The 21,772-nt window shown below is 43.7% G+C and overlaps 1 protein-coding gene across 2 annotated transcripts in view; it reads left to right on the top strand.

Moving 5' to 3' along the window:
- Positions 1–21,772, top strand: part of RHEB (Ras homolog, mTORC1 binding) — a 260,875-nt gene that overhangs the window by 129,472 nt on the left and 109,631 nt on the right. For both annotated transcript variants that reach the window (XM_078663214.1, XM_078663215.1), the window contains exon 4: positions 6,523–6,605. In XM_078663214.1, coding sequence (XP_078519340.1) covers positions 6,523–6,605 — 83 coding nt within the window. The remainder of the gene's footprint in view (positions 1–6,522; positions 6,606–21,772) is intronic.

Genomic DNA, 21,772 nt, shown 5'->3' with positions numbered 1-21,772 from the left:
GATACAATGATAAAAGTTGACTAAACGTACTCAACTGGTGCTTCAAAAATACGCCTACCCTGGTGTACCTAACCTAAGCCTAGTACGTGGGAAGGAGTAAGTGAGATGTAGTTTGAGTTAAGATAGTTTTGCCAAGAATCTGAATCAAGAATTCTCTAAGGGTCTAATCAGCTCCATACCTTGGTTATAGAATGAAGGAGGTCTTGTATCTCTCTCTCAGGACTCGATCTCCCAGCAACCCGCGAAGGTGACAGGTAAACACTGGAGCTGGATTTCTCGGCAGGAGAAAAGACAGCGTCTCTCTCAGTGCGTCAATGGGAGGGTCGGCTTCCTTCGGCACTCGCTTCAGCAGGTCGGCGGGCAAGTAGATAGCCGATCTGCTCCAAACCACCGTGTGTTTTGCTAGGGCAGATGCTGGTATATTTATACCTGGAAGGTGCCGAATTTGATGTACGGTTGGACATAAGACGTCACTAAGAACTCTCAGTTCTTTCAGGACTCCAGGAGTTCTAGGACAAATCAATACAGAAGCAGGGGGAATTCCCGGGCCGCTGGAGGCTTGGCTTGTTTAAGAACGCGTTGTACTTTCTAGGAGTCTATAGGAGTAGCCTTGCCGTATTTTGACTGCATTGGCTATGACTTAATATGGATATGATTCTTATGCCTTTATAAGGATATGATTTGATATAACCACATAAGGGCATACATTGGGAATATTTAAATAGGGTCCTAGATACGTTTACAACAGGGTGTTGCGCAAGATGAAATTGGAGGGCTGCTGTCTTATCCTGATTGCTCCCCGGTGGCCGCGCCAGTACTTTTTCCAATAACTTCTGTTGCTATCCAAAGACCGTCCAATCTGTCTTCTTCCATCTCCAACAATGCTGTCGCGGACATGGGACAGATACTTCACCCAGACCATCAATCTCTAAAATTACACGCATGGCTCCTTATTTCTTAGAATTTCAAGACCTTCATATTCCTCAGGATTGCAGTGACATCTTACTAAAATCACGAGCGCAAAGCACCTTGAAGACTTATCGTCTTAAGAAGAGGTTTTGCTTTTGGTGTAACTCTAATAGTATACACCCGATAGAAGCTCCTGCAGAGAAAATTCTTCCTTATCTACTGCATCTGGCTCACTCTGGTCTCTTTTTCATCCATAAAAGTCCATCTAGCGGCTCTATCCAGGTTCAGGAAAGTTGCCAACATTCCCTCACTATGTTCGTCCTCTCTAATGAAACCGTTCATGCGAGGTCTTTTCCGAGCGTATCCTCCGGTTAGGCCTCCTCCACCGGAATGGGAACTCAATACGGTTCTCTCACAACTGATGAAACATCCATTCAAACCCATTCATAAAGTAGACATCAAGTATCTCACATGGAAGGTCGCCCTACTTCTAGCCTTAACGTCTGCCAGAAGAGTAAGTGAAATTCAGGAATTCACTATTAAAGAACCTTTCCTGCATTTCTTTAAGGATTATGTCACTCTTCAAACGGAGCCAACATTCATACCTAAAGTACCATCACAGTTCCATTTAAATGAACCAGTGAAGTTGAGAGCTTTCTTTCCAAATCCTACTACACTGGCGGAAAGAAAACTACACTCTTTGGACATCAAACGATGTTTAAAATTCTACCTGCAAAGGACAAAACCTTCAGGAAATCTGATCAATTATTTGTGGCTTACGGTCAAACCACGTTCGATGAGGCTGTCACAAAAGCCACAATTTCCATGTGGATAGCTTCCGCAATCCATTTCTGCCATATCAAATCGAAAAGACCACTACTGAGAAAGGTCAAGGCTCACTCCACAAGAGCTGTGGCAGCGTCTACAGCGTTGTTTACAGGAGTGACGCTGGAAAATATCTGCCGTTCTGCGACATGGAAGAATGTCCACACGTTCACGAGACATTACTGCCGGCAATCAACGAGTCAAGAGGATGCGGCAGTTGGTCAGGCTGTCTTACGACACCTATTTCTTTAAGAACAGCTTCAGGTAACCTGTGTTCTTTACTTTTGTATTTATACAGAGGTTTCAATATATTGATATACAGATATAATGTATTTTAAGGTGCGTGTGTAATATATATATATATATATATATATATATATATATATATATATATATATATTTATAATTACCTACTGGCGATAGCCAGTAGGTATATACAGTTAGGATTGTTTTCCATAGGGAAATCGCAACATTCTATTGGGAATAACTTTGGCGCCGGTTGAGGAATCTTCCTGAAATTTTCCTTAACTTTGCCTCGCGGCGCTCCGGTCCTTCCCTGAAAGTTTGGGGGGGATTCGTCAAGCGGGGGCAGAGATAAAAGGGGGGTCCCAAAACGTGTTTTCCCCATGTTCATTTCCATAGGGCGGTTGGACTCGCTTTTAGCCCGAACGGCTGAATGGTTTTCCACCAAACTTGGCAAAATTGTAGGGACTGGTAGCCCGATGTGCCTTTGCTATGTCCCAAGATATGTGCTCCAGTGGGTTTTACGAAAATTAACTTTGAAAAAATATATATTGGGCTACATTGGGCTATTTATATGTTAGAGCCCAAATGTAGCCCAAAGATGGCCACCAGAGACAAAAAAAACAAATGTAGCCCAAATATCAGCCAGATGTAGCCCAACTATAGCCCAATGGCAGAATGTCCCAGAGTGTTCTAAAGAACAACTAGAGCGCTAACAGTCTTACTTATGACAAAAGTATGGCACCCCTGAAGTCATCTTGATTGGAATAAAGTGTTAACACTTAAAACATTTAATTTGCAAAGGAACAAAATGAGGGGGTTCATTTTCCCATAGAAATTATGATTAGTGCTGAAGAAAGGAAAAATTAGGGCACATTTTAAGTGACTTCTCAAATCCTCTTATATTTCATTAAAAAAATTCTGATATGCAGTCTCCCAAGATGGCCACCAGAGACAAAAGAGCCTGTGCTTAAAAACTCTGTTCGCAAAGCAGGCATTTGAGATTTAAAAACGTTTTAATATATAAAAACGTTATCCGCTAATAGAATTAGCATTTAAAAAACCTTGCGAATTCAATGAAAAAACCATAGGTTTCAGGCCTTATATAGTTGGGAATTAGCATTTAAAAAACCTTGCGAATTCACTGAAAAAAACATAGGTTTCAGGCCTTATATAGTTAGGAATTAGCATTTAAAAAACCTTTGAAATTCACTGAAAAAACCATAGGTTTCAGGCCTTATATAGTTAGGAATTAGCATTTAAAAAACCTTGCAAATTCACTGAAAAACCATAAGTTTCAGGCCTTATATAGTTAGGAATTAGCATTTAAAAAACCTTGCAAATTCACTGAAAAAACCATAGGTTTCAGGAGTTATATAGTTAGGAATTAGCTTTTAAAAAACCTTTGAAATTCACTCAAAAAACTATAAGTTTTAGTGGTGTTATAGTTAGCTGGACATTTTACTCATACAAAACCATTGAAATTGCTCCTATATAGTTAGTTGTACTAACTATATTTCGCGCACCCGCAATCCACTGCTGATGAGGTCACATATTAGATCATTCATGACATGGTCAGTGACATCACTGATGACATCTCAAATGACATCACCAAGCAGCAGACGGATTGGACATTGTATCCAAGTCTACAGACTCCCAATCTAACGGAGCCTCCGGCTTCTCGAGATAACTATCCGAAGAACCGGTTTGAACCTTGGCTATTTTGATGCAAAGGAATCCCCGAGAAGCAATCCGGCCCTCAGAGCAGATTCATTCCGCCTGAACACCGACCACTTGAAAATAGCTTAAAGGTCTCTTAAAAACAACCACCCCGCCGCTACCATCAGTGCAGATGGCAAGACGTGTCCCTCGGTCTTAATCTAATTAATCCAAATCGGGGTGGATTTAAAAACAATCCAGGCAGGCAAATGCTGTCATAATTTTAGTCCTGAGGATGATCCCAACCTATTAGAGCAAAAGGGATCGAAACGTCGACTGTTGTAAATGCCTTCACAGCTTAACTATTATGTTTTAACTTGCTGTGTTTAGCGTTTTTGGCAATACTTGAGAATTATTCACTGAGTGAAAAGTGGCCAAACATTGCTCAAATTTGCCTGTATAACCTTCTCTCTTATATGTTTGTCTCAAATTTTGGTACAGGATTGAGCCTTCTACCAAATATCACGTTCCTATCTTTTGAAATAAATACCCTGCCCGGCTGGGCAGAGGCAAATATAGTCTCCTATTATGGCCTATATTATTGAGTTCTTACTGATTTTGATAAGCTAAGGACCTTTGTTTTTTCAGAGTATACTTCCCCATGGTCCTCAGCCATTGTTTGGGTACCCTTGTTATAAATAAATAGTCCACGTTGATTGTGGGCTGCTTGAATCCAGGTGGGAAGGCCCCTACACTTAACAGCACTTTTCACCGCTATGATGACCTGGCGCGGTCCTCACAATCTAGTTTCTAGGCACGTTTTCCGAATGTGTTTCTTCAACAAGACTCAGTTGCCAGGACTTCTTCAGGTGTGAAGAGGAGGCAACAGCTTCAACTTAGGACACATATGGGACCCAATCAGGTAGTCCCTTGCAGTTTTCAAGAACCATGTCATCTGTAACGTTCACAAGCCAATTTGCGGGCACTGCAGGAAGTCTCATTGCTCTTCCAATCATCGTCATATGTGGGAATATTCCTGTTTGTCTTTCAGGAACACTATGAAGACTCATCAGCACAAGAGATAAAGCGTCTGGCATCTTTAGAGATGTTGATGAACACACTTTGACCACTTTTGCTTTCAATGTTCCATTCACCTGCTCCACGATGCCAGAAGCCTGTGACCGATAACTGCATTTTAATCGCTGTTCCACTTGTAACGCTGCAAACAACATTTTCAGGACCTCCTTATTCAAATGAGTCCCTCTGTCTGACTCAGGCGAAGTCACGAAACCAAACCTAGGTATCCACTCCCTCAGAAATAACTTTGCTACGGTGAGACTGTCATTTCTCCTAGTCAGGTAGAAGTACATCCAACGTGAGAAGATGCACACAATCACTAGGATATATCACCGTCCGTTGCATGTCTGTTAAAATCCATCTGCATTCTGTTCAATGGCCCTCTGGATCTTCCCATTTGACTCGGTGACCCTGGAGTTATTACCTACATTTATCTGTTGACCCACAACACATTCATGGCATGATTCTTCGGTCACCAATTTAAATCATGGTTAAACCAATGTTGTCTAAACAACCTTACCATGACATTCCTCCTAATATGTGCCGGTCCATGGAAATGTCTTGCCATTGGGGCCAGCATGCTGTCTGGCAACATTTGTCTGTTTATATACAGAAATGCATAGATCATCTCTCTTCACACATCCTGCTCTTATCCAACCCTGCTGTTCTGCCTCTGTGACGTCCTCATGCATTCCCTTCAAATCCTCCCAAGTATCCGTTGTTGACAACAAAAGGTTATAGTTGTTCTCACCTTCAGTTTCATTTATTCACTATTGAATGTCCGTGACCCATGAGCACAGTATCCAGCAATTTCATCAGCATAACGGTTGCCCACTGTCACATAATCATCACTGCAGGAGTAGGACACATCACAATGGTAATTTGGGTAGGCAGCTGTAGTGCAGGTAATCTCATGACACGTTCTCTGTTGAGGGTGGGGGGAACCAGATGTCATAAATCCTCTTTCTGACCATAACTGTCCAAAAACATAAACGATAACAAAGCCATGCTGACTGTCTATGAATTTAGTCTCTGTCTGCTGTTCTGAGACATAGCAAGCTCTAGTAAGAGCTATCGGTTCAGCCACTCGTGCAGAGAACAGCACCTGAAGCTAGGAGTGTTAGACTACCCCATGAGACTATGCAGACTGCATACTGTCTCTTACACATTACCCATCCACAAGCTGTATGTAATCAGACTCCACTAGTGGCTCATCTCGTATATCTGGTTTTGGCTTAGTTCAAAGTTCAGTGACATGGAGAAAATCATGCTTTATTTTCCCCTCATCGTTTTATTTTCTCCGGGAGAGGCATTAACGTGGCAGGATTCGAAGTAGCACATCTCATAAGAGTCACATTTTCTGCAGCCAATATGATCTGTTCGTATTTTGTTACGCGACTGTTGGTTAAGTGCTTTGTGCAAGTATGTGTCAACAAAACCTCAAACGAATGCTGTCCTCATGCAAGGGTATAGAGAAGGCCTGACAGAAATCGATGTCAGTGAACCACTCAGTCTCAGTTCTTTACCACGGGACAACATTAATCTTTCTCGGGTCCTGCACTGTGCGATATTGATCGCTAGGCTTTTGCAAGCCCATAATGGGTGAAATACATGGTGATGGGCATTAATCCAAAAAAGTGGTGAAATTGTAATTATCTGAGAATCAATATGTTGAAAGGTTGACTGCAAAGTATCTAGAGTAGATACTCCAATATGGAAAAAGTGTTAACGATGAGCAGCTTTTTCATTTGTGAAATGTAGTGCTACATTGAAAACTGGATTATAAATTCAATCCATTTCTTTCTGCAGGATGAATATTCCATTTTTCCCCAGACGTACTCTATAGACATCAATGGTTACATCCTTGTGTATTCTGTCACATCAGTCAAAAGGTATGGTTCCTTTTATTCTCCTTTTTTTTCCATCTTCAGTTTGAGCAAATTTAGAAATTGTTGGTTGGCTGTCCATCGTCCCTCACTGCAGGGACAAATAACGCATGGTTTTTGCACAGGCCTTTATAGCCAAATCCTTTTGCAAAAAATCAATGAGAAAAGCCAAAGCTTTTGTTGACAACAGTGTATCCCTCAGTTGATGTACGGGCCTGTGCCTGTGTTAACTAGTTATTAGTTAATAGTTACAGTGCTGCAGCTAAATTATATGTAAAGAGGAAGTTTATAAGATGTGGGTGTTTATTTCCAGAACTTTGCTGAAGATTTTGAAGCATTGGAAATTTGTGAATAATGTTGAATCTAGAAGAGATCCACTTACAGGTAGTTTAACTCACATTGGAGTAGTAAGCAGGACTCTAAGGGTGTGTGCTATTGTGTTCAGCTCAGGAAAGGGTGTAGTGTATATTAGCAAACTATGGATGGTTGTTCAATACGGCCTAGCAAAAGGAGTCCTATCCGTGGTAAATGCAAACCTGTCAACCTTTTGACTTACAGTGCAGGTCATTTGAAGTCTTTCAGAGGGTGATCAAACCAAGGTGAATAGTGTGCGAACTCATTTTTTGGAGTAAGTTCAAGGATTAAAAAGTGGGTGACCATATTAAAGAGTATGGAGGCACTTTGTTTATAAAGTGGGTGGACACCAGTAAATAGAGGGTAACATCATCCAAATGTGGGTGGCTTAACAGATATGCTAACTGTTCAGCATGTGGTGAAAATGTATGTCCATTATCGCCGGATTGGTGATAGAAAATTGCCCACAGGTGTGACTTGTTGAATTGCTTCAAGTACGCAAACCCTATAGGATGGAATGAGACCACTCTTCATCAGGAATAAAATCCCCAAACACATTCAACAAAGGAACCTCCGCTCTAAAGGAGCATCTAACCTCAAAATCCCACAATACAAGAAAAAAAACCTGGGTGGCACATCCTGCTCTGTTCAAGCAGCCAAACTATGGAACTCTTTACCCCCCCAACAAAAGGTCCACCGACAACCACCTTATCTTAAGAAAACGACTCAAGATTTGGTTCTTCCCCACATAAGCACTATACACAAACAGAAATTTACAGCATATCCCTCTGTATACGACCATTTTTTTCACTATCAATATGTACCGATCTTTGTGTATTACTTTGTATAAACATGTAAAATAATTATGTTGAGAGAAAAAATTAATAATAAATTATTAAAAATCACCTTTGGTCTACATGTACATACTTCCATTGTGCATCTATGTACCTTCCATGTACTTGGATCTGTGTGTCTGTTACTTTTCTCCTGAAAAAGCATATCCAATACACTACCCTATTTCTCATCCTGTGCCTCTATCAATATCTTTAATCTACATATACTTACCTCCTTTATGTATCTATATACTTTTAATGTAATTATGGTTCTCTTCCAGGGGATACTCAATAGTCATAAGCACTGAATAATCTCCGCCCATGAGCGGGAACCCGGAACATATAAATATATATATATATATATATTCTCACCAGCCATACTTCACAATTCAAAGAAGGCGCTGACTCCGTGAATCTGAATCCAAATGTTTATTCTTAAGGTCAGTTGCTGCTTATATATATATACATACATACATATATACACACACACACACACACACACACACACACACACACACACACACACACACAAGCACCCTTGTGGGAGAGACCACTTCAGCGTGATTCAGCACCTTTTAATGGCAGCAGCTCAGGAAAACAAAAGTGCAGGTAAGTTCATTCAAGTCAATTGGCATGGCCAGATGCGTTTCTGGAACCCTTGTTCCCTTCTTCAATGGCAGCGAAGTCGCATCAACACCTTCTTGCTACACTTGCACCTGATAAGTTCCTGGGACTGCCCCCATGGGCGGAGCCAATCTTCCGGCATTCTGGTCCCCGTAGTGCAAGTGAAATATTTACTCCAGTGAGCACAATGCTGGTGCAATGCCATTACGATATAGTGTTACCCCAGTGGGTTGATATATATATATATATATCTATATATATATCACAGCTCAGGTTTCTTTCTAGTCTCAAGAAAGAAATTACGGCACTCACAGGGAAAGTGTTCAGTAAGTTTTTACTCGCTCAGCAGACAAACGCGTTTCGGTGTTTCCTTCGTCAGTGTCTACACTGACGAAGGAAACACCGAAACGCGTTTGTCTGCTGAGCGAGTAAAAACTTACTGAACACTTTCCCTGTGAGTGCCGTAATTTCTTTCTTGAGACTAGAAAGAAACCTGAGCTGTGATTTAATACGTGGGGCGCCGCCACGAGAGGCACCCGCCTGTGAGTGACCCGGATTTTGGTGCAACGGAGCGGGAAATCTATATATATATATATATATATATATATCTGTATATATATATATATATCTATCTGTATATATATATATATATATATATATATCTGTATATATATATATCTATATCTCAAGAAGTCCTTGACCGCTATTGAACGCGGACACCACAGGAACAGACCCCTTCTCCAATAAATCAATAATCCAACAGGAATTAAATCGCCATCACACCGTTACTCGCGTTGCAGTGCAGGATATATATATGTGTGTAAATACATATAATAGTAGTACATAGTACTAAACAAATTATACACATATATATGTATAACCAATAAAATGCAGCCCAACATAACCCATAGGCTAATAAAGCCATAATTACATATTTTCTACAGTATGGAAATAAATCATATAAATAATGCAATAAAAAGGCATGAGCCTCAAAAGCATTCCATAATCAGCAGAAAACCTTTATTTTCATCAAAGAATTTGTAATAAATGGCAATTAGCCTAAGAAGGCTGCATACAGAAAAACTATCCCTGTATAGAAAATCACACTGACACCTCGCCTTTAAGGCATCAGAGAATCTGAACACTTTGCCTTTAAGGCCTCCAGGGGAACTCTGTTCCCATCATGCACCACAGGTGACAGTTAGGTCAGTTCTTTTTTCCGGCTTGTTATGTGAGGAACCTGGAACTTGAGCTCGGCTGAATTTGACTGTTTTCAGTCAGAATTTGGTGTTTTCTTGTCTTTTTTGACAGAATTGGCTTTCGGTGGTGTTTTTCTACCTTTTCTGACTAAGTCTTTAGAAAAATTTTAGTCAGTTATGCCACCTTTATTCTACAAGTGTCCTTCCTGTGGGAAGAAGATGTCCAAAACAGATCCTCATTCTGTTTGTGTGGTTTGTCTACCTTCCACACATGATGTGGAAAAATGTTACCATTGTATCGAGCTTTCTAGCAGAACTTTTGAAAGAGAGAAAAAGTTCGGCTTTTGGGGCTTATGAGGAGAGACGGACGTCGTGAAAAGGGGGCAAGGAGTGTTTTGTCATCTGGAAGGTCCCCTTCTCATTCAAAACGTCGAAGATCTGCTGATCTGCTTCTCCTGAAGGTGAAAGTAAGAAAAAACGACATCAGGAAGCATCAACGTCGAAGAAAGTAAGGGCGGCGTCGAAATCAAGATCACCGTCGACGTTGAGACCGCAGAAAACTGCATCGACGTCGAAGACATCGCCGGTGAGGCATAAGTCTGAGTCCAAGCGGAGATCGAGGTCGCCGTCGAGAAGTGTATCGACGTCGAGACATCTGGTTTCAATTGCTGTGAAGACGACGTCGAGAGCAATGCGTTCGACGAGCGAGAGAATGCGATCGACGTCGAAAGGAAGAGTTCGATCGGCGTCAAGAGAGAAGTTCAGATCGACGTCGAGAGACGAAGGTACGACGTCGAGACCTGAAAAGAGAAGACGATCCAGATCGCAGTCGAGACTCGGGCTTGAGATGGTCCAGTCGGCGTCGAGAAAATGTCCGACGTCGAGGAAGTCGACGTAGAGATCGCCGCTGCGTGTCTCACGATCGACGTCGAGACATTCTAAATCAGCGTTGAGGGTGTTGGATGACCCTCCAAGGTCTGTTTCTCACGACCTGCAGTCAAGAGCATCGGTGAACAGATCTCCTGTGGGCGGAGCTTCTCCACACCAAGATTCTTCAGTGGTGGCTCATTCTGACTCGAGGTCAAGGAAGTCAGCGTCAGGAGAAAGACAGGTGGTCCCCAGAGAAGTGCAGGCTCCAGCTTCTGGGTCTCCACATTCAGTTGGGAGTGCTTCCTCATCTGCTTCGCTGGGAATGCAGATTGTGCAGGTTTCCCCGGAGGGCTCTCCGGTGCGCAAAACACCACCTGCAGGTATGTCTCCAAGATGGCTAGAAAGCATCCGTCATTGGAAGATGCAGCCAAGAGCTAATCAAAGACCACGGACTATGGAGGCTTCAAGACCATCGGCTGGTGGTTCTCCAAGGAGATCCAGATCTCCAGTGCGAAGGCGTTCACGCTCTATGGAACGCAGTAGGCATCGATCTACTACTCCTGAGAGAAGACATAGATCTCCTGCTTCTTCATCTTCAACAAGGTCTTCTTACAGAGACTATTTGCCCACGATTTCATCAACACCACCCTCCAGGGTTTCGCCTGTAGATGATTTGGGAACCTTCAATGAGGTTTTGTGTCGTGGGGCGAGTAAATTCAATATTACTATGACAGTGCATCAGGTGAAATCTTCTGTCATTTTTGAGACTCTACATCAAAAGTCCTCTGCTAGGCCTCTTCTTACGCTGGTGCCTGGTTTGTTGGAACCGGCAAAGAAGACTTTTTTGACGCCAGCAACTGAAGGATCAGGTCCTTCAAGGATTGCGAAAAAGTATAAGGCACCTGATCAAGACAGGCACCTGAGAAAGACAGTAAAAATATGGATTCCTTGGGCCGAAGGATGTGTAACACAGCTGGCTTGGTCATGAGAGTGGCTAGTGCTGCGGCTTTGCGGGGTCGCTATGATCGCCTCTTATGGGACTCTATGGCGAGGTTTGCATACAAACTTCCAAAGGAAGATCAGAAAGATTTCCTGGAAATTGTGGAAGAAGGTGGGTTGGTGGCAAACCAAAGTATAAGTGCGGCTGTGGATTCGGCTGATCTGGCAGCTCACGGTTATGCCCACGGCATATGCTCCAGAAGATCGGCTTGGCTGCGTCTCACGGGTCTAAAGCCGGATGCCCAAAGAAAGATAGTTAACCTACCTTTCAACAGATCGACATTATTTGGATCTCATGCTGATGATGAGATGACCAAGATTAAATCGGAGCTGGACACTCTGAAGGCACTGGGCCTGGAGAAGAAGAAAGACTTCCGCCGGCGTAATTTTCGGCCTTATGACAAAAAGTCGTTCCAGCAACGTGGGCAATCGTCGAACTGGTCGTCGCAAAATCAATGCCAGAACCAGCAGAGGTCTCAATTTCAACAGCGCAGACCTGGGCGAGGCAGAGGGGGAAATAGACAACAGTCTTCTGCTGCAAAACAGCCTCAGAAGCAATGAAAAGAGACTTCCTCCGCAGCTGTTGTCCACTCGGTAGGAGGAAGCATTGCTTTATACTTGGACGAGTGGAGAAGATTAACAAAGGACAGGTGGGTTATCGGCATTATCCGAAATGGCTACCTCCTAAGGTTCAAGAAACCTCCTCCCATTATCAATCCGAAGGTACTTTTTCATCACAATCTAAAGCTGTTGCAAAAAGAAGCAAACATCCTTCTGTGCAGGAAAGCAATAGAGAAAGTCCCTCGTCCACAGCGAAACCAAGGTCTGTACTCCCGGTTTTTCCTGGTGAAAAAGAAAGGTCCCAAGGCAGAATTCAGGCCCATTCTGAGACTGTTGAACAGGTTCATTCGAAAAGAAAACTTTCGAATGTTAGCGCTCCATCAAATATTCCCTCAGTTACATCAGGGGGACTGGATGTGTTTCTTCGACCTGAAGGATGCATATTTTCATGTTCCAATCTCCAAAAGGCGTCGCAGATTTCTCAGGTTTCGAGTGTCTGTTCATCACTACCAGTATGCAGTATTTCCATTCGGGCTGAAGTCCGCTCCCCGAACGTTTTCCAAGTGTATGGCGGTGGTTGCTGCCTTCCTTCGAAAGCAGAGAATTTTCATTTATCCTTACTTGGACGACTGGCTCCTGAAGAGTTCGTCCCCGTCTCTGTTGGAAGATCATCTGTCCATATGTCTTCATCTCATGCACAGGTTGGGTCTCCAGGTCAACTTCAAAAAGTCAATTATGAATCCTACTCAACGGATCCATTACCTGGGAGCTCTTCTGGACACAGAAAGAGAAAACGTGTGTCCTTCGGAGGAGAGGTGGTCATCAATCAGGTCGAAGTGTCAACTGCTTTGTCAATCCACTTATCCGACAGTTCGTCAAGTATCTTCTCTTCTGGTACCCATGGCATCGTGCATCTTCATAGTTCCAAACGCAAGGTTGCACATGCGTCCTCTACAATAGTGTCTAGAAGACCAGTGGAGTCAGAGGACGGGATGTTGGGAGGATCGAGTTCTTCTTCATCAGTCTGCCAAGGATTCCATCAGGTGGTGGATGAAGAGATCACACTTGATGAGAGGTGTTCCGTTTCATCAAGACCCTCCGGTGCAGACTCTGATCACGGACGCTCCACTCCAGGGTTGGGGTGCTCATATGGGCCCTCTGCAAGTACAAGGGCTATGGTCCGACTCAGAGAAGGGCTATCACATCAACCTGCTGGAGCTGCGGGCTGTTCATATAGCCCTCAAGTCCCTGTTTCCCTCGTTCCAGTCTCGGTTCCTCCTGGTCCAAACAGACAATACAACGACAATGTATTATTTAAACAAGCAGGGGGGTACTCAGTCCAGGACTCTGTCCATAGAAGCCCAGACCATCTGGAATTGGTTACTGGCGAGAGACTTGTCGATAACAGCTGTACATCTGCCGGGAGTTCTCAATTCTCAAGCGGATTTTCTAAGCAGAGACTTCGTTGAGGCTCACGATTGGGTCCTCAACGAGGAAGTCACAAACAGTATTTTTCAGGCATGGGGAACACCAGATATCGATCTGTTCACAGACACGGGAAACACAAAATGCCCCGTCTTCGCGTCCAGGTTTCCCCAGAGCGGGTCTCAGGGGAATGCCCTTTTGATAGACTGGTGTCAGAACTTACTGTACGCTTTTCCACCGACCCCGTTGATACCAACAGTAATCAACAGGATGTACAGAACCAACTCCAGGATGATTTTGATTGCCCTAGAGGGGCCACGCCAATGGTGGTTTCCAGATCTCTTTCAGTTGTCGGAAGTACCACACAGGAGATTGCCGTGTCGCCCGGATCTTCTGTCCAAACAGAAGGGGAGAGTGTTCCACCCCAATCTGTCCTCCCTGCGCCTGGCAGCATGGCTCCTGAAGTCATCCAGTATGGACATTTGCAGCTGAATCCTGACTGTATGCACATCCCTAAGGAGGCGAAACGGCCTTCTACAAGGAAATCCTATGGATTTAAGTGGAAACGATTTTACCTGTGGTGTGAGTAATGGGTTTGATCCTATCCATGGTCAGGAACAGGTGATTTTGCCCTACCTCTTACATTTAGCAAGATCTGGTCTTCAATTTAATTCTATTAAAGTCCATCTTGCTGCAATCACACCCTACAGAAAATCACCTACTCAGGTCTCCTTTTTTAGGATGCCTGTAGTAAAGGATTTTCTGGAAGGTTTGAGAAAGGTGTATCCGCCAGTCAGGTCTCCTTCTCCACCGTGGGAGCTTAATGTGGTGTTAACTAAGTTAATGGGTGCTCCTTTTGAGCCAATACATAAGTCATCCTTGCAGCACTTAACTTGGAAAGTAGCATTCCTGGTGGCTATTACTTCTGCTCGTAGAGTGAGCGAGATTCAAGCTCTGTGTTGCAAAGAACCGTTTACTGTGTTCCATTCCAATAGAGTGGTACTCAGGACGCATCCTGCTTTTCTGCCCAAGGTAGTGTCAGATTTTCATATTAATCAAGTCATAACCTTGCCTACCTTTTTTCCAGATCCTACTAGTCCTGCTGAAAGGGCTCTTCATTCCTTAGATCTGAAGAGAGTCCTTAAGTTTTATCTAGATAAAACAAAGACTTTGAGACATTCAGACCGTTTGTTCATTAACTATGGTCCTGTTAATACAAGCTCGGCAGCATCTAAGAGGTCCATTGCTAGATGGATTGTTTCTTGTATTCTTCTAACTTATCAGTTGTCAAATAGGTCTTTGTCAGGAAGACCAAAAGCACATTCTACAAGAGGGAAAGCTTCTACCATAGCTTTCCTTAGAAATGTTTCTATGGCAGAAATTTGTAAGGCAGCTACTTGGCGGTCAGTGCATACTTTTACTCGCCATTATTGCATTGACTCATACACACAGGCAGATGCTCAGGTTGGGCAAGCATCTCTTAGAAATGTATTTGCTAATGCTACCTCAGAACTGTGTGTTTTCAGTTGTTGTTGTAGTTATTTTTTCTGTTCGCTCGCTTTTTGTGGGTATGAGCTTGCTACTCTATTCAGTGCTTATGACTATTAATGAGTATCCCCTGGAAGAGAAGGATTAGTTACTTACCTGTAATCCTAGTTCTCTTCCAGGGGTATACTCATTAAAGTCATAAGCACCCTCCCGCCTCCCCGGGCGAGCAGTAGCTTTATGATGGTACTATTGTGTTTCTAGATGCAGATTCCTGCTAAGTTTACTGTACCGTACAAAAGAACTGACCTAACTGTCACCTGTGGTGCATGATGGGAACAGAGTTCCCCTGGAGGCCTTAACGGCAAAGTGTTCAGATTCTCTGATGCCTTAAAGGCGAGGTGTCAGTCTGATTTTCTATACAGGGATAGTTTTTCTGTATGCAGCCTTCTTAGGCTAATTGCCTTTTATTACAAATTCTTTGATGAAAATAAAGGTTTTCTGCTGATTATGGAATGCTTTTGAGGCTCATGCCTTTTTATTGCATTATTTATATGATTTATTTTCATACTGCAGAAAATATGTAACTATGGCTTTATTAGCCTATGGGTTATGTTGGGCTGCATTTTATTGGTTATACATATATATGTGTATAATTTGTTTAGTACTATGTACTACTATTATATGTATTTACACATATATATATATATATATATATATATATATATATATATATATATATATATATATTTATTTATTATTATATGTTCCGGGTTCCCGCTCATGGGCGGAGATTATTCAGTGCTTATGACTTTGAGTATACCCCTGGAAGAGAACTAGGATTACAGGTAAGTAACTAATCCATCTATATATTTATCACTTTCTTCTAATATAGCATTTCCAATACACTACCGTATTTCTCAGCCTATACTTCGCTCAATATATCTTCTAGCCCAACCTTCTGACTCATCTCAAACTTCTACTACTCCTTCCAATGCACTACCCTATCTCTCATCCTATACATTTATCAATATGTCCTCTACTTCCACTCTCTCACTTATCCCAAACCCCATACCACTACTATGATTGCCAAAATAACCCTTTCTAGACTCTCTCCTACTCTATCCCTCCTTGCATCATCTGACACCTTTTACTATACCGATCCCCTAAAACAAATCTTTCTAAACTCTTCCCTGAGTCCTCAACTCCAAAACTCCTTTTTACTCATCGAAAAGCCTCCTCCTTCTGCTAAGACCTAAAAGATTTTTTTAAAATCCTTTACTCTTTTATCGCCCCACTATCCTTTTCAATCGAAATTAAGACGAACATGTTCACTTCTCAAATTCCTTATTAAACTATACTAATATACTACCCAAATAACTGAATAACATATCCACTACTCAAATTACTTCATATTTGTTTACTATACTAATTTTCAACAGTAATCCTTTATGGGTTCCGGAGTGGCGTGCTACTCGCCAGAAAGGTACTTCAACACAGATCAGGGGTAACGAGTGCTATATGAATGCAAATCTTTCTTCTCCTTTTATCCCTCCGCTATCCTTCTCACTCCAAGTAACTGACTAATATCCACCACTGAAATTACTTCATATTTCTCAATATTAATTCACCACTAATCCTTTGTAGGCTTCCTGGATAGCGTGCGTCAACAAGCGCTATAAAAATACAAACCTTTGTCCTCCTCTATCCTTCTGCTATAATTCCAAATCCAATTAACTGACTAACCTATCCACCACTTTAAATGTACTTGCATGTTTCACTATACTAATTCAACACTAATCCTCTATGGGTCCCGGAGTAGCGTGCTACTCGCCCAAAAAGCGCTTTGACTCCTCGTCAGGGGTAGTAAGAGCTATATAAATACAATTACAATACAATACAATACAATACAATTGCTACAAGTACCATACAAGATTGTCAATCTAGTTGTTGGTTACCAAATGTTTTCTTTTTCTGTTGTGTGTGAAATGATTTTAAATATGGATTTCTTGGTCCTAAAAACGTATTTTAATGAATGCTGCCTGCTAGGTCTGATCACCTTATGCATCATGTTGACGCTACACACCATTTGCTGTATAAAGGCCCTACAGTAGTGGCTAAGAAAGCAGTGGCAACTGCATCAATGAAGTCTCTTGCCTCAGGTGCTGATATTGACTCGATCCTTCTGGACCTTTACCTGCTGGTCACAGAATCTGCTCTATGTATTCCTGCCAGTCCTACGTCTTTCAAAGATCTTGTAGAGCGGGTCAAAGGATGGAGCAAAATTGAGCTGATTGCCACTTAATTGGTGAGGAGGATTTTGTACAATGGTCTGTCTTCTTTTTCCACACAATTTAGACCGAACTTCTTAGAAGGATGCTTGGTTCCTCCGCTCCAAATCATGACCGCTTGTGTGGAGATTGCGTGGTGCCAGCTAGAGACCTTCTGTATTCTGTCTGAAGTTGCAAGGTCATCTTGGATGCCAGTAAACCTGCCACAAAATCCATATATTCAGTCTGCTGGCAAACGTTGGTAGTGCGAGTTTGGAGGCTCTGAATCTCTTTTGGTCCCACCCTTTCAATGTCCTACGCCTAGCATAAGTTTATCTACCCGGGAAGCTGGGCAAAAGGTTTCTTGGTGCAAGTCTGAAGTGGTTGATTTCCCACCAGCCTCCTCACACTGTTTTTTCTGCAGATTCCCTTGGCAAGCAGGGATTATCTTTGCCAATCAGAAGGAATATTTAGCTTACTTGTGCACATTCATTTGTCTCTGATCAACTCTTTAGGTCGCCCCTAGCGGTGCACTTTATAAAAGGTGCGTTAGTTATTTCCTCCCCTGACTTTTATTGTTCAACAATGGGGTTTGAATTTGGTGTTAACTTTTTATGAATTTGCTGTTCTCAACATTGCACAGTTATCTGCTTACTGTGAAGACCATTTTTAGTGGGGATAACTGCAAACGAATAATTTGCATATGCCACATTCCCTTCTTTCTACTTGAGAATCATAACATACCTTCCCCTTGTGCTACCTCTGGCAAAAAACTAAAAAAGATAATTGAATCCACAAATATAAGTATATCCGAAGTCGTTGACACCATGAGTGCTTACACTAGCCCACAGGGCAATTGATTTCATATATACAATGAGTGCACAAGAAAAATGGGTACAAGATGCACAGTGGGTGCAGCGTGTCACAAATACAAACATTTAAATCCTCAAGACATTACATATGTTACACAGTAGTACAAGACCAGAAATTCTTTAATGGTGTCGAGGAGTGATTCAAAAAGATTTAAGCTTATGTCCTTTTTGCTACCATGCATGCGTTGTATGCTTGATCGCAGTAGGGAGCACCTGCAGGAATCGTCGACGTTTCAACCCAAGTAAGGTATGTACTAGTATCTAGCAACACCACAGGTTTTCATCAGGACAAAAGAGAATGAAAGTATGGCCTGTGTAGTAAAGAACAATAGGTGTCAATGGAAAAAGGTGATTATAAATATGTCTAATCGTGTGAGAAAGAAGTCCTTTGAGCATCTCACCTTAAGTAAATGGCATCTGGTTAGGTTCCAGTGTGAATCATAAATGTGAGCTCTCCGGAATGAGGGCCCTACGTTTAGTTACCTAAGGGGAAGAGTAAAAAACTTGTTTAAAATGCATGGAGTAAAATATATATATATATATATATATATATATATATATATATATATATATATATATCGATCAATCAATTGAACATTTATACAGCGCACATCTACCTCCAACGGAGGTGTCCCGGCGCTAGCAGCGGATTCAACAGTCAAGTTTTCAGTGCCTTCCTAAATGCATGTTATGCCTCAGACTTGCGAATGTGTTCCGGCATAGAGCTCCAAAGTGACGCCGTTCTTACTGGAAAAGCTTGGCCGCCAATCCTGGCTTTAGAGAAACAAGGAATCCGGATACGTTCTTGATGATCAGATCTTAGGACCCTAGTCTGGCGATATTTCTGGAGTCTCTTTATCAGATAATCCGGGCCCCTGTCCCTGGTGGCTTTATAGGCGATGGACAACGCCTTGAACTCAATCCTTCTTTGGACAGGCAACCAATGGAGGGTCTGCAGGTGGGGAGAGATGTGGTGACAAAGTAGCACATTCCTAATGAGTCTGGCTGCAGTGTTTTGAATGATCTATATATCTCATCTGATGGAGACATCTACCTGCAGATTCCTTAACTTAGAATTATCCCCAGGTGTCAGACTGGATCCGGATTTTTTTTTTGCCTTAGCACCTCTGCGTGCTGGGGGACGGCGCCACACGACCCCGCCCTTACGTCGTCCGTACGTGACATCAGCGAGGTCATATAAGTCCCTCCCGGCGCGCTGACGTCAGTTTCCTTCTTTTCCGCGTGCAATGCGGATCCGGAGTAAGCGAATCCTCTGGCCTGTTTTCAGGCCCCTTTGACGCTGCATGTCTGGAACAGTGTGCAATGCCTTCGGGTTTTAAAAACGTGTACCACCTGTTCGCGGCAAATGTCAGCGACAGACCCACACCTTATCTGCATGTGGTGTCTGGGCGAACACCATAACGCGATGGATTGTGACGCCTGCCAACACATCAAGCTGAAGTCTCGGCGGGAGCGCTGGATGAAGCTGCTTTCGGTTCGCCTGTCCCGGTCGAAGTTGTCACGGCCCCGGCCTCCTTTTCGGCCGCAGCTCCCGGTGGCAGTGGGTTCCATTTGTGTCGTCGGTGGCCGTATGGTTCCCGGGTGCGTCGTTCGCCCCTTCCGGGTTTGTCACTGCGCATGTCACTGAGGTCCTGGACCTCCCTTCCTTCAGTTGTTGGGGGCACTAGTTCCCGAAATTCTCTGGACGTGCACCCCCGGGAGTAGTCATTTCCCTATCTGCCTTATCCTGGCAGGGTCGGCACCAACAGAGGTCGCCCTGTCAACGCCAGATTATTGACTCATCGCCTCAACTTCTGGCAACGCCAAATCTGTCCTTGCCGAGCCCCCTCCTCAGGAGCCCCACCAGGACCTCTCATTCATGAATGGGGCTTCCCTCTTTTGGACATTGGTCTCATCCTCAGTTCATTGGACAACCCCCTTGGGGTGGGAGGCTTAGTTTATAGCCCTCACCCACGAATGAGTTGCTGTCATCCCTCAGAGAGCTACAGAAGCCGGTGGGGCGTTCTTACGGGTAGTCTCCTTGGCCGCCCGTGTTTTAACCTCTTCCAGGCTGATGAAGAGCTCAGCTCGTCATGAGCGTAACCTGCCATGCGCTCATGACGAGCTGAGCTCGTCATGCACCGCGGGGTTTTTAAAATCGCCGCGCACAGCGGGAAAAGCCGCCGCAGCGATGCGGTTAAGTATGCAACCACCTTCGGTTCCCCTGCCTGCTGACCCTCTGATGGATGTCCTCCACCACGGGTCTGGGAAATGTAGAGCTGCTTCTGCCCTTCAAAGTTTCTCTTTATGATGCCCTTCTGGGCACCTGGGCTCGGCCAGCTTCTGGTGATCCGGTAGCTCGTTCTATCTTGCACCGCCACCGTCCTGCTCCGCAGGATCCAGTCTGCTTATTTGTGCACCCAGACGTTCAGGGATTTGTTCTGCGAATTGCTTTTCCTTCCTTGCCTCAGCTGCTGCTTCCTCCTTCCCGGAAATTCCAGATGGCTGGAGTCCTGGGGTCGTAATATTTTCGCCTCCACTAGCGCAGTTCTGCGCTCACTAAATACAATATGTGTCTTGACTTGGGCTACTTCTGCCCTTTGGGATTCTGCAGAGTCTCTTCTGTCTTCCACCTCTGACAGCGCTCGTGTTGACCTCCTCTATCTTCTAGGGTTCGGTGGCCCTACGGTGCCATACTTGGTTATGGGATGGCGTCTTCCAGGAGAATGTCCGGGAACGCCTTGTTGACCTACCATTTGATGGGGTCCTTTTGTTTGATTCCCACGCCAATTCGGCAGTTCAGCGTCTCCTTGCAGCCTTTCACTCCAACATAGGTCTGTACTTCGCAGGTCTCAGTTTGTCATATCCCGGAGTGGTTACCCTTTCTTTTAGCGTCCACCAGTTGGACTATACGTTTTTGGGCAGGCAGTAAGCCTACTGTGGCGATGTTCCACAGGTCTTTGTGTTCTGTCCTCTGACTATGGTTTACCCTAAGAGGTGTTCCCCTGTTTTTCTAAGGAGCGTGATATACTCCAGGTGGGGTATCTGTAAGCTATTGTGTAGCACCGCTCTGCGCCAGGCAGGCGTGGAGGTCCCTTTGGGCTCTCCACGTTTACTGACTCCATTATCTTCCCTTTGGACGGGTTTCAGTGTTTGTCCTTCTGGCGCTGCCTCCTACACGCCACGGGTCTCGCCTTGCTTGAGCCTTGCGTGTGTACCTCATTCTCCTCTTGTAGAAGTTTTTTCCTTGGACTGACTCTTTTCAGTGTATTTCAACTTGCTTCAAAATTAGGCTGCCTCCTGGCGCGGGTGCATTAGGTGGGTTCCTCCTATAGCGCCCGCAGATGCGCGATCTCAGGTCTTGCACCTTTTTGGTTGAGAGATATATGTAATAATATTATATACACACACACACATACACACCCTGTCTCCCACCCCCACACACACACACACACACACACACCCCGTCTCCCACCCCCCACACACTCACACAGGTAGACTGTTGGTATCCCTTTTTTACACACCTCTACCTCTTTGCTTTTACGAAGTCTAGTCCTATATTCCCGTTTTTCGGGGAGCAGTTGGGTGAACCTGTACTCAAGTTTGCCATCGTTCTGCACGATTTATAGTGCACTTCGGTGCCCTTTCCTGCCTCTTAGGCAACGTGGGTTCCTAGGGTTC

Source organism: Lissotriton helveticus, chromosome 10 (genome assembly GCF_964261635.1).
Source record: "Lissotriton helveticus chromosome 10, aLisHel1.1, whole genome shotgun sequence".
NCBI classification, from domain to species: domain Eukaryota; kingdom Metazoa; phylum Chordata; class Amphibia; order Caudata; family Salamandridae; genus Lissotriton; species Lissotriton helveticus.
The sequence above is the reverse complement of the archived record's forward strand: the minus strand, read 5'-3'. Positions and strand labels throughout refer to the sequence as shown.